At 45.9% G+C, this 18,436-nt stretch overlaps 1 protein-coding gene across 4 annotated transcripts in view; it reads right to left on the bottom strand.

The window, feature by feature from the left end:
• The window catches only part of UGP2 (UDP-glucose pyrophosphorylase 2), a 41,567-nt gene extending 37,988 nt beyond the window's left edge, over nucleotides 1-3,579 (bottom strand). Inside the window, exon 1 of one of the 4 annotated variants that reach the window (XM_039530643.1) lies at nucleotides 3,432-3,579. Coding sequence is in view for 1 of the 4 variants with exons in the window: in XM_039530642.1 (XP_039386576.1) it covers nucleotides 1,583-1,598 (16 nt within the window). In the remaining 3 variants the exon portion in view is untranslated. The other 3 variants (XM_039530644.1, XM_039530645.1, XM_039530642.1) reach the window with 3 other exon arrangements.
• Nucleotides 3,580-18,436: the final 14,857 nt, after the last annotated feature.

Raw genomic sequence — 18,436 nt, 5'->3', positions numbered from 1 at the left:
AAGAACTGCTAAACCTCAAAAGCGCTATCAGGAGTTCAGGACACTCTGTATCTCACAGGATGAGACTTTAATAATGTGCATTCTCTAATATACTAACGTAATTTGTATTAGTTCATTCCATCAAGCCTTCCATATCCACCCACTCCTCACAACCATCTTCTTTGATTTTCTTTTTTATATTGCTAAAAATAAGGTGTGTTTTAAGGATGTAAGCGGACATTCCACCCATTATCTGAATTATGAAGCCATTCTGCTCAGGCTAATACTCTACGTGCACAAGCTAAGAAGCAGTTTTCCTATTAACATATAGCCAGTTTAGATTTTAAGGTTAGACATAAATGGATTTCTAAGCCTAGTGATGATATTATCATAGTGAAAAATCTCATTTGACATTAGCAGTGTAGACTAAATTTCCAAGTGTTTTAATATCAATTGAAATGGCAGAAAAAAAATGTAAATACTCTGTCAAATTCTAGGCAAATAGTTTTTGAAACCTGTTTATAGCCTTAGAGGTTTCTAAAGTTGTCATTTTCATAAATGATACCACTTTTCTGCAAGATGGCCACCTCCAGCAGTAGCCTGAGAAATGTCAACTGTAATTTTAAGACATTTTTAAAAGAGAGACATTTTGCAGCATATTAATGGTGAAAAGTGACTTATCTCAGTAATTCTGAGACTGCTGACTTGAGGAAAATGGCTGTAGGTTCCCCCCTTTAATTCATCACATTCTGCTTAGAAGTCACAGGGTGACTGCAAACAGTAGATCTGTTTACATAGGAAGTGTTCTGCAATGCCTAGGCACACATGCAGAGTTAACAAGACTTGTTTTCAAAGCCAAACTCAGTCTTCTCTACTACACATTTATACATACATCCAGAAGACAGGCTTATCACTACTACTACCCTTACTATAGGGAGGGTTATTTTGTTGACAGGCACGAATTTGCTATGTACATAAAGCACAAACCTTCGATTTGTTTTTATTTTAAAAAATCTTCTTAAGAATCAGTTCAAAGGAGGACAAAATGCAACAGCAATGCGAAGTAATTTCGCCTCCTAAAGTGACCTCTCCTGGTCTAGTCCCTTGTTTCGCAATAAATGAATCTGAAACTCTGACCACGTATACGCACAGAGCGAGGAGACGGCCAGAGCCTACCCGAACCTCCCAAAGAGGCGAACAGACACACAAGCTCAATGCCCTCCCCTCCTTAAATAAATGAAGGGGAGACATTTGAGCATTGCGATACTCCTCCGCGGAGCCCAGATCTCGTCTGTTATTCACTACAGATACAGCGGCAGCTGCCTCAACCCGGTTTGACTGTCGCTGCAGTAAAACGGAAAAGAAACATACACAGATAAGTGAGTCCAGCCAGGACAGAATGGCAGACCCCTATCGTCAAATTTCGCAATCAAATCAACACCACCACCAAAATCTTGCAAAGGGTAACTCTGCAACCCATCAAACTGATGCGTCCAAACCCCCACCAACTATGCTGCCAGGACTACAGGGAGCTGTTGAAAAAATAAATCAGCCAACATGCAGAGCTGAAGCCGCTCAGAAAAATAAAAGTACACCCACTTACCTTGTGCAAGTGACATTTTCCCGTTCTTTAATAATATAAATACTGTCCTTTTATAAATAGAGAATTTACCAAAATTACACTATAAACGCCAGGCGAGGCAATTTTTCCCTTGTCGCCCCCCTGTGTCGTAGAAGACGTTTCCCTGTTTGGTTTAGTCAACCAGTTATATATAGTATCAATAATTTAAAAAGGTATTTAATCACTCCCTCGGGGGAAGAAAAATCCCACCAGAGAAGCCGCCCACGCACACAAAAAGAAAAATAATAAAGGAACTGGGGGGGGAATTTTCCTCCGCTCGGTTCCTCCCAGCTCCTTCCTACACTTGTCCCCTGAAATATATGGCTCTGAGTCTTGGACAAACTGGTTAAAGGTAAACGCACAAGAATTTAAATTTCATCAATGAGAGAGGCGGATCTAAAGCCTCTTCGCTTCACCACCCCGCCCCTCCCGCCCCCCGAGGGCAGGACTGCAGCAGGAATGGGGCGGCCCCTGGCTCAGGCTGTCGCTCTCCCCCCCTCTCCCTCTGGGAACTCACTACAGCCGCCTTAGGTTCCCCAGGAACCCCCCCAGCAAACAGCGGCAGCTGCTTCTGCTCCTGATTCCGCCAAGGAGCCAGCCCAGGTTAGCGGGAAGGCTCCTGCCACTGACTGGCCGCATTCCCCGCCTGTCCCCACACCCCGATCTGCTGCTGTGCGGGGCCCCTCCCCAGCGCATAGCTTCAGTGACACCGGGGCGCCTGTCCCCCCAGCCCCCGCAGCAGGGGCAGAACAGTGGGGTGGCTTCCTCAGCCAGGCCCCCCCCCTCCTCGTGCCAGCTTCCTGGGGGAGGGGCGACAGAGCCAGGGCTGGGTCCCCCGGGGCAGCTTTGGGGGAGAAGGCAATTGGGGGGAGGGGGGTATCCGCAGCTGTCCCCCGCCCCCGCTGGGGGGAAAGGGGGGAGCGTGCCTGGCTCCTGGCCCGCCTGAACACGCGCCCCCCACCCCGGCTCTGTGCGGCTCCCCAGGCGCAGCGCGGGGGACTCGGCTCCCGCCTGACTCCACCTCCCCAGCCCGGCAGGGAGGAGCGCGCTGCAGCGAGGGTCACACCCGGGCTGGGCTGGGGGAGGCAGCCGGCCACACGCTCGGTGCAGCCTCTTCCTGGTCCCCTGACAGAGGAGGAGGGGACGGATCCTCCCCCACCAGGATTACGTGACGTGTCTCCCCCCCCCCCTGCCGCGGGGTCCCAGAGCGGCGCCCCCACAGTGACCCAGCCGAGATACCCACCTAGTTGCGTCAAGGCCTGGGCGGGGCGGGGACTAACGCTCAGCCTATGGCGACGCCCTGAGTGGCGTATCGCACAAGAGGGGTTCTCGCTCCCAGGGGGGGGAGGAGGGGGGGGGAAACAGCGCCTCACACACGCGCCTCACGCACCCGCCAGCTCCTGGTGCAGCTGCCAAGCGGAAGTTCCGCCTCCGGGGCCGGCCGCCTCGCACGGGACAGGCCGCGTCGGCCGCCAATCAGAGCGCGGGGCGCTAGCGTGTGCCTGGGGAGGGGGGGCAGCGGCGCACAGGCCCGCGCTGTACCTGGCGGGAGGGAGCTTGTGTGTCAGGCCGCGAGCGGCCCCCTTTCCCCCCCGTCCGCCCGCAGCAAGCCCGAGCCGCGAGCCTGGTTGTGCGCGTCGCGCGCCAGCAACTGACGCCGGCGGGGCTGGGGCTGGGGCTGGGGCTGGGGCTGGGGCTGGGGCGGGAGAGACAGGAAAGGGCAGAACAGCGGCGGGGGGGCGAGGGGAACCGGGTGTCACGCGGCCCATCCCCGCCACGGCTTGTGGATTGAGCGGGGCCCGTGGGTGCGAGAGACAAACACGGGCCGCACCTGGGCGTGTGCACGCGGGGAGGCGACGGTGTCACAGCCGCAGTCACTGAGCAAGAGCCATTAATGGGGGCTCAGGGCAACCCTGAGGGGTACGAGAGCAGGTAGTGACCGTTCGCAGGGGTGGGGTGAATGGTCCGATGAGTATAAACAAGGTTCTCCGCCGCCTCCGTTTCCAGACTTAACCTTTCTAGTGTAAGTAATTTATAGGCATTAAGAGCCGACCGTCGGGGTTGCCCCATATGCAAGTTTGTTGAGCGCTGTGTTGCTGTGTCACCAGCTTGCATCACTGCGTGAGATGTTGCTATAGCAAATCACAGTTGTGTTGCATCAGAGCATCACCAGATTTCAGTGGGACCTTGGCCCGAGGACGGGTTCCATGTCTGAGCCAGAGTTTGTATGACTTGAGAGTGAATGCATAGGTGCAGTAAGTGAATATTCATGTTGACAAATGTGCTATATGTAGGACCAAGTCTGATGACTTTTGAGGTGTCATATGGGATCACTAAGAATTTGAGAAGTTCTGGTCCAACAAGGTAAATCACCTGGAGTTGTCCTGGACAGCCACACCATCAGTTAGCCATAACACTGTATTCTGAATGATTTATCAACTTAGTTCAACAAAAAAATTAGTTGTATAGGAATAGCTTTATCTATGTTATGTATATGTATTATCACTGGAAGAATGTATTTATATCATCTGCAAAAGAATGTACTAAAGGGACCTACTGTTACCACAGGCAGGGGAGTAGAGGGTTTTTAATCTAATGTGGTAAAATCCTGTGCTGTTCCAGCTTTGCTACTTATGTAGGAGCTGTCTAGTAATTGTCTTATCTGCAGGGTCTAGATCATCTTCACCACGCAATCTGTCATAGCACCTTTGGGTAGTCATTCTGCCAATTAGCGATAGAATGTCTGTGTGCTTGGCAGTAGTAAAACTTGTTCCAACCAATATATCCCTTTGTAATGACATATACAGGAGAGTTTATCAAAGGTCCAGTAGAATAATTAACTTGCATCTATCCTTGATTATCTGTAATAAAGGTAACATAATAGGGTATATGCTTTCTACAGCAGAGGAAGACTATATTTTAACCATCTCTCCACTGTTACAAAGTAATTCAACTATATTGGATATGTATATAAACAATTGAGACTACTAGTTCTTATTTTACTGATATCTGCAGTTTAAAGGAAGAAACATCTGGCTACAAGTACACTACTAATCAACTATTTCATTACAAGAGATCCACAAATCTGGTGCTTTTTCACTTTTAAAAAATGATGAATCTTAAAACTACAGAAAAATTAATAAAAAAAATCACATCTACATCAATCCAATTTTCTGTTTTCTGCTGTCTGTAATTTTAGGTCTTTTGCACTTATTTTAAAAGCAGTTATACATTTGGCTCTTAGACTGAGAGGAAGTGTAAAAGGACACAACACTTGAAAATCTAGCTTATGAATCAGCATAGCTCCACGGACCACAGTATTCACCAATGAAATCTCCAGTTTAGAAGTTCATCTCCACCCTGTATATGTGAAGCATTTTGAAACACCTGTTTCAATCCATGTAGTAAATAATACACCTGTATAAAAATGTAACACTGAAGTTTAACTTTTTGATAGTTAAAATGTGAAACACTGATAGGGGAGCTTGAATATAGACTTCTGTTGCTATAATTATATACGTAGGTAGTATGTGTAGGTGCTGTGTTTTATACGTTTGTTCTGATTTCTGTAATTAACTGCAAACTAAAAAAAGGAATTAGCCTTAAGTGTCATTTGTACCCACTAACCAACTTCTGGGATCTGTTCTACACAGAAATACTTTTAATTGTTAAATATTTACTTTGCTTCCTGTATAATCCTTCTGGCATTCCTTGGTTTGCTAAATCTATCCCAGAGTATAACATTCTATTACATCATGGATACCACAATTTACATAATATGAAATTCTAAAAAAAAATGCAATTTTTATTTGATTTGTTCATGTGATACGGCAAAGACTTAAATTTATCTTAAATTCGTTTTAAGATATACATGAAGCAATAGACCTCATCCAAATGTCCAGTGGAATCAGTGGAAAGACTTCCACTGACTTCAAAAGACATTGGATCAGTCCCAGTATGTTTCTTATGTTGCACTGAAACGTGGTATTGTGATGTAACAAAATTATGTACTCTGAGATCTCTTTAACAAACTAAAAAGTGCCAAAAAAAATTTTTTTTTAATTATAAAGTTAGGCCTAATTTAAATTCTTTGTTGAATACACCCACACACACAGATGCTTGTGCTCAATTCAAATTTCACTAATCTTTGCAGTTTACCTTTAAGATTTTGTCAATTATTAATAGCAGAACAATCAGCATTTACACTGTTCATAATATACAACACTGGAAAGAAGTCTCACCATTGCAAAACTAAATTTTATTGTGTGAGTGACTTTCAGTTGCATAGCAACAAAAAAACTTCAAAAACAGACCCCAGAGAGAGACTGCTGAACTTGAATTAATATGCAAATTAGATACAATTAACTTAGGTTTGAACAGAGACTGGGAATGGTTGAGTCATTACACTAATTGAATCTATTTCCCCATGTTAAGTATCCTCACACCTTCTATGGGTCATCTCGATTATCACTTCAAAAGTTTTTTTTCTCCTGCTGATGATAGCTCATCTCAATTGATTCGCCTCTTACAGTTGGTATGGCTACTTCCTCTTTTTCATGTTTTCCATATGTATAAATATCTTCTTGCTGTATGTTCCAGTCTATGCATCCAATGAAGTGGACTGTAGCCCATGAAAGCTTATGCTCAAATAAATTTGTTAGTCTCCAAGGTGCCACAAGTACTCCTGTTCTTTTTGCGACTGCTAGTAGTAACACAGCTGCTACTCTGAAACATCTTACAATGGTTTGTGTCACAACTAATATTTAACTTCTGGAGTACATATTTCATAGCCATTGCTTCTACATTTTTTTGTGGAGCAGCTGCAGTTGTTATGTAAAGATGTAGAGTATGGCTGCAGAAAACAAGTCATCTATTTTGCAAGGCAGATTTCTTGACTGCAGGATGCTGTAGGCTTCAGTTAATGCTACGCTCTGGTGGCTATTGTGAGTTACATAATGTTTAAATAAAAAATAACTTTGTTATTTAAATACAAGCTCATCAGATTTTACTGTGAAGAACACAGTTGCAGGAGTGGATGGATTTCAGAGTAACCATGAAGTTATTCCAGGCACCTGGACTGGACGGATAAAACCCACATGAATGCACAGCCTGAAACCACCACCGCCAGAATTACAGTTGAGGGCAATATGAGGGAATTTAAACATTGCAGATGTTCTTATATTTGGTTGCAGAGGCTGCAGACAAAATGAGTAGTGGTATGAAAGTGGTTCTGTTAACTGTGGTAATGTACAGGCCCTAGATATTTGTAATAACTTTCAATTCTCATCTGTCCTGTTTTTGATGGGGACCTACCATATTTTGAAGATTACTGCCTACCTTGAAAAAATGAAACCTATTAGTATGGGTTGGGTGAAACCTTTTGAAGTTGGTCGATGTTGCTGCCTTTAATTGTTTCTTCATGTAGACCCTGAATGACTCTCCTTTATGTAACCATGTAGCTGAAACAATAGGAGTACCACCCAAAACACAGGCACATAGCAAAGCTTGAATAGAAGTTGAACTGTGTGGCTCAAGGGTTTTCGCTGTGGATGGATAGAGCAGATGTGGGAGGTACGGTTCTGATTGGTGGAACTGTGCCTGAGACAAAAGGCAGAAAGCCCAGAGAAGCTGAGAGATAAGGCAGCAATGAACCCCAGCTACAGCAGCAGTGGTAGTGTGGCTCTGAGAAAAAGCTAAGAGCTTTTGGGCTGGGTGCTGGCTAATTGGAGTTTGGAGTTGTGGGCACTGAAACTCTCTTGTTTGATTTCTACTGTATTCTGGGAAACAGGACTTTGTATATTCTTTGTCAATAAGCGGGATTGTCTCAAAGATGCCGTACTCCATCAATTTTTCCTCTTAATGGAAAGAACATGACAATGACACTAATACTGACTAACCACTTGGGGCAAGCCAAGAAAGATTCCTCGTCCGCACCAGAGTGCAAAATGCACATTCAACTACATGTTACAGACTAGAATCTCCAGAGCCAGTTGTGCAATTTTTGCCTCTTAAAATATTCCCTGAGATAACAAGATGATGGGCTGCAGTAATAGGAGGGTACATAAGCATTGGCTAAGAGATTGTGAGATGACTGCAGTTTTGAAAAAATGATAGACCAGGCACAAGTGCAAGCTTTGAGTGAGGAGGGCAGTCAGTCTCGTGTATAGGCTCTTATCACACAGCAGACCATGAAAGATGGGCATGAGAAGAAAACATGAAGAAATCAGGCATTGCAAGAAAGGGCACAAAAGCTTGTAAGAAACAAAAGACACCCCAGACAAATTTATTGTTTTGAACAGAATGTTGCCAACTCTTGCTATTTTATCACAAATCTCTTAGTATTTGGTGTCTTTTTTTAAAGGCCCAGCAGTCTGAGTTATATATCACCTACATGAGAATTTCAGTTTACTTTAAAAAAAAAAGTTTCTGCATTAATGGCTATGGAAAAAACTTGAAAATGTGAAGCCTAAGGCTTCAAACGCCAGAAGGCAAATAAAAAGAAACCCAAATGTGGCATGTGTCAAGATTTTTTAATCCCAAAAGTGGGCAGACTCTGAGATTGTCCAGCATTTCAGCAAAGGTATAGAGTCTGCCTTAAGTACAACTTTTTTGCCATATGATTCGGGTAAAAGAAAACAGTAAATGTAGTGAAATAATTCATTTTGTAGAGCTACTATTCCAAGTTCTGCTAGACTGGGAGATCCTACTACAACCAGCTAAGTGTAATGAACTTCTGACTTTCAGCCTGATGGAGACATGACATTTAGAAGCAGCTTGGTGAGAAGACCATGCTGAGAGATAACATTTCCTTCTCACCAGGGGATGCAGATGGTAGCAGAAACAATAACGGGGGATTAGAGCTCATTCATCACAGAGGAAAGTTAGACTTGGTAAAAAAAATGGATTCTATCAAATCTTTGCAATTCTGGCACTGGATTTGTAGCTCTGTACCAGATACGGTTTTGCATGCATGAGAAGAAAGTAATCAAAGATGGGAAACTGATGCTTGAAGAACAAAATTGAGACAGCCTTACAGTGACACCTTTGTCTAATTGTGCATTTGTTAAATGACACCAAAAGGAGGATATTTGTGTACCTGCTTACAATGAAGCTAATTTTTAAGTATGTGTTACGTAAGTGGAAATGTCTCCCTGCTCCTTATCATGCATGTTAGCCTGGAAAAACTATATTGAACAGTGATAAGTATACAAAACAGGGGTAGGCAAATGTTAAGCTAAAGTTAACTATTTAGATTACTGGGAGGGTGCTTGTGATGAATCAGAGAAACTGCCCCACCAGCATACCAGGGAGTAAAGAGAGCCTTTGGACCCAGTTAGCACAGCTGCATTCTATCTGCAGCCAATGTGAAGCCTGGAGGGGGGAGGGGAAAAAAGAGGGAACCTGGCTCATTTTGGGCCTGACTGGTGAAGAGGCAGGAGCTAGCTGCCTTCCTGCTTCAGGGGAAGGGGAGAATGTGAAGGAGGCCTAAGAGCCTCCAGCACCTGAGGTAACTAAGGCCTTGTGTGCACTACCACTTTACAATGCTGAAACTTTCTTGCTCAGGGGTGTGAAAAAACATACCCCTGAGCAATGCAAGTTTCAGCACCGTAAAGTGGCAGTGTAGACAGTGCTACAGCACTGGAAGCTACTCCTCTCATTGGGTGTGGTTTTTTTCCCTGTAATGTCAGTTTTGCTTTGCTCACTTTGGGTATGTCTTCACTACCAATCATAGAATATCAGGGTTGGACGGGGCCTCAGGAGGTCATTTAGTCCAACCCCCTGCTCAAAGCAGGACCAATCCCCAGACAGATTTTTGCCCCAGTTCCCTAAAGGGCTCCCTTAAGGATTGAATTCATAGCCCTGGGTTTAGCAGGCCAATGCTCAAACCACTGAGCTATCCCTCCCCCCAATGTTAAAGAATCCCAGTGCTGGAGCCCTGTCTACACAGCCATGTGAAAGCGCTGCCACGGCACCACTTTAACATTGATAGTGAAGACTATAGTCAAAGTGAGCAAAGCAAAACTGAACAGACATTATAGGAAGTAACCTAGGGCAGTGAATTTAGACTCCCTGCTGGGAGGCATCCCCCTCTTCAGGGGTTGATGCACACAGGCCCCTGGGCTTGGACCCAGTGGTGAGGGAGGACATGAGTCCTTCTATCCCCCTCCGCCTTAAAGACTGAGGTTCCTCAACCAATCAGGGAGCCAAAAGCCAAGTGCTCTAACCATTAGGCTGCCCAGCTCTCCAATCCCCTTGCTATAGTACTTCTCCCCATGTCATCTAGGAATAGCCAGGCACAGCTGATAAAAGAACAAAAACACCATATCACCTGTGGGCGAATACTTTTCACAAAGCAATTGTTCTGTATCAGTCCTCATCCTCAAAGGAAACCTACACAACACTTTCAAAAAATGAGCCTGGGATCTTAAATGTATAACTTTGCTAGACTCTAGAAATGAGGGACTGCATAAAGACTCTGGATTTATAGTTTATTACAACAATCTGTAACCCACTAACAATGCCCACAGATGCTTCCCCACCCTTTTCTTCCCTATGATTGGAAGGGTGTTAATGGGCCATTGAATGGCCACCTTGAAATATGTGTTACCTGCTTATGGTAAATACTCTGTTCAAACCTCATTGAATTCCAATAGTAGAATCCTGCTCACTCAGTAGCAGGTGCTGGGGGAATTGTGCATTGTTCTATGGAAGAGAAAATCTTGCTTAGAATGGGATAAATGTTTGTATCTTCATTCTAATAATGCACAAAGCCCTAGCCACTTGGATGCTATTAGAGCCTTATAATAAAGTTTTTAAAAAATGAAAGCACAATTATCTTAATTTGAGATGTCACATCTCTTGTGGTAACGTTAAAAAAATTCCACTGTAGATTGCATCACACTTCTGTTTTTCCACTGAATTCCAATGTATGAATCACAATGTGATTGTAATGATGATGACCCGCACTTACTTTTCACAGCTGCAAAATAAGTATTCTTAACAATGAGGAACTTTACACTTACTCAATCCATGACAACATGGAAAACTCAGAAGTTGTTGCCACAGCGGCAAAGGGAGTTGGGACTGAACTTTATTCAGAAACATTCAGTCTGTGTATTGTTACACTTTGCCAAACATTTGGTGTCTAGTAGGTTGTTCTAGTTAGGAGGAAAAATTCACGACAGTCATGTATTTCTTTATTGCAGTCTTGTTTATTTATAAAGACTGTGCAAAGTCTGGTGGCTCTGAACACAGGGGGAATCAAACAGCAGGAAACATCTTCTTTTGCTGACAGCACCAAGAATACTCTTTTCAGCCTATCTCCAAACCCAGAAACTTCACAGGTTTCTGCCAGGGTCAGACACAGGGTACGTCTACACTACGGGATTATTCCGAATTTACATAAACCGGTTTAGTAAAACAGATTGTATAAAATCGATTGTGTGCGGCCACACTAAACACATTAAATCGGTGGTGTGCGTCCACGGTCCGAGGCTAGCGTCGATTTCGGAAGTGTTGCACTGTGGGTAGCTATCCCATAGCTATCCCATAGTTCCCGCAGCCTCCCCCGCCGCTTGGCATTTCCGGGTTGAGATCGCAGTGCCTGATGGGGCAAAAATCATTTTCGCGGGTGGTTCTGGGTACAGCCTCACCCCTCCCTCCCTCCCTGAAAGCGGCAGACAACCGTTTTGCGCCTTTTTTGCTTGGTGAACTGTGCAGACGCCATAGCACAGCAAGCATGGACCCTGCTCAGCTCAATACCGCAATCGTGGATGTTTTAAACACCTCGCGCACTCTCGTGCAGTATATGCTGAACCAGGACCTTCGAACCGAGGCTAGGAGGAGGCGGATACGGCAGCGCGGCGATGACAGTGATGAGGACGAGGGCCCCGGCGCTTTGGAGATCCTGATGGTAATGGGGCAGATTCTATCCATTGAACGCCGATTTTGGGCCCGGGAAACAAGCACTGACTGGTGGGACCGCATTGTGTTGCAGGTGTGGGACGATTCCCGGTGGCTGCGAAACTTTCGCATGCGTAAGGGCACTTTCATGGAACTTTGTGACTTGCTTGCCCCTGCCCTGAAACGCCATAATACCAAGATGAGAGCAGCCCTCACAGTAGAGAAGCGAGTGGCGATAGCCCTGTGGAAGCTTGCAACGCCAGACAGCTACCGGTCAGTCGGGAATCAATTTGGAGTTGGAAAATCTACTGTGGGGGCTGCTGTGATGCAAGTAGCCAAAGCAATCACTAAGCTGCTGCTACGAAAGGTTGTGACTCTGGGAAACATGCAGGCCATAGTGGATGGCTTTGCTGCACTGGGATTCCCTAACTGTGGGGGGGCAATAGATGGAACCCATATCCCTATCTTGGCACCGCAGCGCCAGGGCACCCAGTACGTAAACCGGAAGGGGTACTTTTCAATGGTGCTGCAAGCACTGGTGGATCACAAGGGACGTTTCACAAACATCCACGTGGGCTGGCCAGGGAGGGTTCATGGTATTCAGAAGCACTACTCTGTTTAAACGGCTGCAGCAAGGGAATTACTTCCCAGACCAGAAAATAACAGTTGGGGATGTTGAAATGCCTGTCGTTATCCTGGGGGACCCAGCCTACCCCTTGATGCCATGGCTCATGAAGCCATACACAGGCAGCCTGGACAGTGGTCAGGATCTGTTCAATTACAGGCTAAGCAAGTGGAGAATGGTGGTGGAATGTGCATTTGGCCGTTTAAAGGCACGCTGGCGCACATTACTGACTCGCTCAGACCTCAGCCAAACCAATGTCCCCTATGTTATTACTGCTTGCTGTATTCTCCACAATCTCTGTGAGAGTAAGGGGGAGACCTTTATGGCGGGGTGGGAGGCTGAGGCAAATCACCTGGCCGCTGATTACGCGCAGCCAGACACCAGGGAGATTAGAAGAGCACACCAGGAAGCGGTGCGCATCAGAGAAGCTTTGAAAACGAGCTTCATCAATGGCCAGGGTACAGCGTGACTGCTGTGTTTGTTGATGAACACCCAACCCCCTTGACTGACTCAGTCCTTGTAAGCAACTCCCCCTCCCCCTTCGAGTACAGCTTACTTATGCAAATAAAGTCACTCTCATTTAAAAAGCATGAATTCTTTATTGATTCATTATAAAAAGAGGGAGAGAAGTAAGGGTGTGGTTTGGGAGGAGGATAGGAGGGATGGAGAAGGCCATTAAAAAAAAAATTCAGAGTAACGACATCCTTCTGGTTGGGCTGTCCACGGGGGTGGAGTGGGCGGGTGCACGGAGCCTCCCCCCACGCGTTCTTACACGTCTGGGTGAGGAGGATGTGGAACATGGTGAGGGTTGAGGGTGGTTATACAGGGGCTGCAGCGGCACTCTGTGATCCTGCTGCCGTTCCTGAAGCTCCACAAGACGCCAGAGCATGTCAGTTTGATCACGCAGCAGCCCCAGAGTTGCATCCCGCCACCGCTGATCTTCCTGCCACCACCGCTGATTTTCCTGCCGGTCTTCCTGCCGCCACCTCTCATCTCGGTTGTCCCTCCTGTCCTCACGTTCACTGGCCTCTTTCCTGTAAATTGAAACCACGTCCTTCCACTCATTCAGATGAGCTCTTTCATTGCGTGTAACTTCCATAATATCTGAGAACATCTCATCTCGCATCTTCTTTTTCCTCCGCCTTATCTGTGCTAGCCTTTGGGATGGAGGAGGGATGGTTGAAAAATTTGCAGCCGCATGAGGGAGATAAATATTTAGAAAGATACATTTTACAGAACAATGGTTATACTCTTTCACAGTGAACAGCACTATTCACCTAGCACATGTGATTTCCCTACAAGGTCGCATTTTTCATCTTAATAGTGAGTGCTTGCAGCTCTGGAGTTACAGATCTCACAGACACAGGTCCAGGCATCAGAATTCAGCTTGCATGCGGCCATGGTAAGCCACTGTCTTTCGGCTTCTGCACTGATTTACCCCTCCCCCCCAACGCATGGCTAATACCACGCTAGCTCCCTGCTAATCAACAACCTTCCCCCTCCCCACTACCCACTGCGTGTCTGGTAGCTTGGGGAAGATCGCCGGTGACCAAACACAGAAAAGATCATCGGCATTTCACTCCTCCTCCCCGCTACGGGCAGGAAAGTGGTTTTTTTAAGCTGCTGCATTCCACGAACCCAGTAGAAAAATGGCCACCCCCCTTACTTAAATTCCTGATTTTTAACCAGGTTATCCTGAACGATATCACTTTGCTGAGGATAACAGAACAAGATAAAGAGCGGATGCTTCTTGAATGCCAGCAGTCACCGGGACCATACGCTGCTATGCTTTGCCACGCAATGATACCTGATTACTTGCTACATGCATGGCATGGTAAAGTGTCCTACCATGGTGGGCGGAACAAGGCTGCCTTGCCCAGAAACCTTCTGCAAAGGCTTCTGGAGTACCTACAGGAGCGCTTCATCGAGATGTCCCTGGAGGATTTCCTCTCAATCCCCGGACATGTTAACAAACTTTTCTAAGTAACTACACTGTCTGCGAATGCATCCCAAGTCCTCAGGGCAAATCAATCATTAAAAAAGGCTTGCTTAAAAAACAATGTTTGCTATTTGCAAAGGTACACTCACCAGAGCTCCCTTCCATGGCGTCATTGTCTGGGATAGTGGCTTGTGAGGGCTGGGAGGACGGTAATTCTGTCAGGGTGATAAAAAGCTCCTGGCTGCTGGGGCTCACGGAGTGCTGTGTGCTCTCTGCTAGGTCTTCCTCCTCTTCTTCATCTTCATCTTCCCCGTCTGCATAATCCTCAGACATGGCAGAGATTACAACCCCCACCTCGGAATCCACGATCAGGGGTGGGGTACTTGTGGCGCAGCCCCCTAAAATTGCATGCAGCTCAGCATAGAAGCGGCATGTTTTTCGACCTGCCCCGGACCTTCCGTTTGCTTCTTTGGTTTTCTGGTAGCCTTGTCTGAGCTCCTTAACTTTCACTCTGCACTGCACTGAGTCCCTGCTGTGGCCTTTATCCGTCATAGCCTTAGAAATTCTTTCAAATACTTTTTCATTTCGTCTTTTGGAACGCAGTTCTGTTAGCACTGAATCCTCTTCCCAGATAGCGATCAGATCCAGTACCTCCCATGCAGTCCATGCTGGGGCTCTTTTACGATTCTCAGGAGACTGCATTGTTAACTGTGCTGATGAGCTGTGCGTGGTCACCTGTGATGATGAGCTCTCCACGCTGGGGAAGCAGGAAATGAATTTCAAAAGTTCGCGGGGCTTTTCCTGTCTACCTGGCCAGTGCATCCGAGTTCAGAATGCTGTCCAGAGCGGTCACTGGTGCACTGTGGGATACCGCCCGGAGGCCAATACCGTCGATCAGCGGCCACACTAACCCTAATCCAATATGGTAATACCAATACTAGCGTTACTCCTCTCGTTAGGGAGGAGTACAGAAACCGGTTTAAAGAGCCATTAAAATCGATATAAGGTGCCTCCTAGTGTGGACGGTTGTGGCGTTAAATCGGTTTTACGCTCCTAAAACCAATTTAAACGCCTAGTGTAGACCAGGCTACAGCTTTCGGCTGCTCCTTCAGGCTGTCTGTGTAGCTCTCTGGGGTCTTCTGCATTCTGCAAGCACATACCCCTAGCCCAGACTCAGCAAAGCCCCACCATCCACTCAGTCCAAAATTCCTGGGCAGGTTCACATACCCTTTTTGTCTTAGATGGGGACATGTGATTAACTTATCCTTAGTTATGATAATTGAAGGATAGGTTCTCAGCCATCAATTTCAAGAAGTGTTTTTGATCCATGCAGTCACCAGTACCTCTCAGCATAACAGTAGTAAGAGTCAAGGAGAGGTTTATCAATGAAGCACTGCCATGTACACGTTTAGCACATGTACACAAATGTTCTAGTAAAAAAACAAACAAACCAAAAACCAGCAACAAATTTATTGGAGGTAGCTAACAGTGCACACAGATTCAGATTTGCAGGACAATGGAGGTAGATTCAGATGTGCAGGACAAGTATAAACACCTGTGCCATATACAGCCTATCCACAAGTCTGTATTTGGTGGACAAGTGCAACTCATCAAGAATAAACCCTAGCCCCCTCCACAAGCACTTAGGGCCAGAACACACTGGAACAGGTGTAGCTGCACTGCATGGATAGGAGGGCTGAAGAATGCTAGGAGACCACACTTCCTTATCCCAGGATTGGTGCTTCATGGAGACTCCTTCCAGGATGCTGTGGAAGGGGTCTACAGACCTGCCAAGTGTCACACATCTTATATCACAAGTATTTGGTAGGTCTGTTATGTTTACCTGTGTCTCAGGCAAAAATTCTTGTGCAGTTTGTGTGTGTGTTTGTATGTCAGCATGACAGTCTCTCTCACAAATTACTCTGTAACTTAGTCTTAGGGGAATGTGCATTGAACTACAAGCCAGGAGACCAACCATTTGTTCAGGCATTTGAGTTAAATAAGTATCCACAGAAACAAATGAAAAACCCAAAGTTTTAAAAGTAAGAATTAAAGCCAGCTTTTACTTCAAAGATACCTGATGTCATAATCTTACTAATTCTCTAGTCATTCTTAATATGCCAGGAAAAAACAGGCTAGACTAGCCTTGAATTTCTAATTTAAAAAACAAGCTTTTGTTCTTTTACAACTGTTTTGGTGTTTTAGCAACCTGGGGCAAAATCTCCTCTAAGTTACATGGGTTCAGCTCCTTCTGACTTAAGTAGAAGTTGTACTCACTTAATTCAGAGCAGAATTTTGCCCCTTTAACTTTAAGAAAATGTAATTTTTATCTGTGAATGTAAATTAAAGAGGCCCCAATGCCCCTGACGTCAATGGGAGTTTTGCCAAGAAATAGGAGCACATCCCAGGTATACATTGGCTCCACCTCAGGGCCGCCCAGAGGGCAGGGCAAGAGGGGCAATTTGCCCCGCAGGGGCCCCCACAAGAGTTTTTTGGGGCCCCTGGAGCAGGGTCCTTCACTCGCTCCGGGGGCCCCAGAAGACTCTCGCGGGTCCGGGCCCCCAGAGCTTCTTCCACTCTGGGTCGTCATTGGCAATTCGGCAGCGGGAGGTCCTACCGCTCCGGGACCCGCCGCCGAAGTGCCGGGTCTTCGGCGGCAATTCAGCAGTGGGGGACCCCCGCCACTGAAGGCCCCAGGCCCCCTGAATCCTCTGGGCAGCTCTGCTCCACCTTACAGAAACTTTTCTCTGAATCTCTCCCTCACATGTGCCTTTTAAAAGGATGTAGGTTTTTTTCTCTGTTGTTAATTGTGTAATGGTGTGTGAAGCTGACTGTTTGTTTGTAAAGCTACTTTCAGCTTCTAAGGTGCCATTATTATGTTTCTCATTGTTTTCACACTTGACTAGATAGCAGGGGTGGCTCCAGACCCCAGCATGCCAAGCGCATGCTTGGGGCGGCATGCCACAGGGGGCGCTCTGCTGGTCACCGGGAAGGCGGCAGGCGGCTCCGGTGGACCTCCCGCAGGCACACCTCTGGAGGGTCCGCTGGTCCCGCGGCTCTGGTGATCAACCAAAGCCGCGGGACCAGCGGACCCTCCGCAGGCACGCCTGCGGGAGATCCACCAGAGCCGCCTGCTGCCCTCCTGGCGACCGGCAGAGCGCCCTCCGCGGCATACCGCCCTGCTTGGGGTGGTGAAATTTCTAGAGCCGCCCCTGCCAGATAGATTAACCCTTTACTTCTGACTATTTCTACTTCAGATGATACATTTTTGTTGGAGTTATGATGTGAGCCATTCAGGGGGTAAAATGTCGTGGAAATTTCTATCCACAAAAAGGCTATAAAGGCAGCAGAAAAATTCAGCATCTATTTTTAACTTGTCTGGGTGTGTTAATTTTTCAGTGCTTGGTGTCTTTCAGAGCATGTCCAGCATGTGATCCTAGGAAAAAAACTGCAAGTCCTCCTGCTTCTAGCACTTCCATTAAAGTAATGGGCCCTCGGAGTGTTGCATTCCAGAGGCGGAAGCAAAATTTCTATAGACCCTGTTATATGAATAGTTTCTCAGCAAACTGAAAGTCTTTTATCAGATATAATTAGCCCAAATTGGCTTTTGATTTTGTTGTAGGAAAAGGAGTCCCCAGGCCAATGTCTATATCAAAAGGCAGATAAGTTTTGCCTCTATTATTTTCCAATCTTAGAGTTCTTTTGCATTTACTACTGACCTTATTCCCACCATTATTAAGAGCAAGTCAGGTGTTAGCTTTCCATTCAGCTCAGCCATAAAAATTCTTGGCAAACAATGTTGCCTTCTGGGACTGGGAGCAAATTCTTTTGTATGGACATTGGAGGAAAAAAAACTTGTTAGGGCTGTTTGAAAATTATATATATGGGAGAATTAAAATTTCCAATTTTTCCACGAACTCAATAAAGGCTTTGATTTTGTAAATCAAACTTTCACATTTCATCAGTCAGTGATGTGACCAGTGTCTGTCTGGATAGATAACTGCAGAAACAATGGAGCTATTTCAGGTGGTAAGACAGACAGGCTTCCTATGAAAAGTTCATAAGTATTGTTAAAAGGTGGGCTTTTAGCATATACACCAACACCAAAGGGAAGAACTGTAAGGGCCCAATCCAGCTTCCATAAAAGTCAAAGTAAATATTCCCCCAAAATTACTGTAAATGTGACAAGAGAAAACTGAAAGTAAAGTCTGCTGAACCGACTTTGGGTTTGGTACATTTACTTTCCTCCACTCAGGAAGGAATGCAGGCATTTGTAATCTTGGATCCACATTCATTCCTAAATATAACACCCTTTCTTTTGCAAAACAGAACAGGAAAAGATTTTAAATGTTCTTAAATTCCCTTAATT

The sequence above is a fragment of the Mauremys reevesii genome, linkage group 3, assembly GCF_016161935.1.
Source record: "Mauremys reevesii isolate NIE-2019 linkage group 3, ASM1616193v1, whole genome shotgun sequence".
Taxonomy (NCBI): domain Eukaryota; kingdom Metazoa; phylum Chordata; order Testudines; family Geoemydidae; genus Mauremys; species Mauremys reevesii.
The sequence above is the reverse complement of the archived record's forward strand: the minus strand, read 5'-3'. Positions and strand labels throughout refer to the sequence as shown.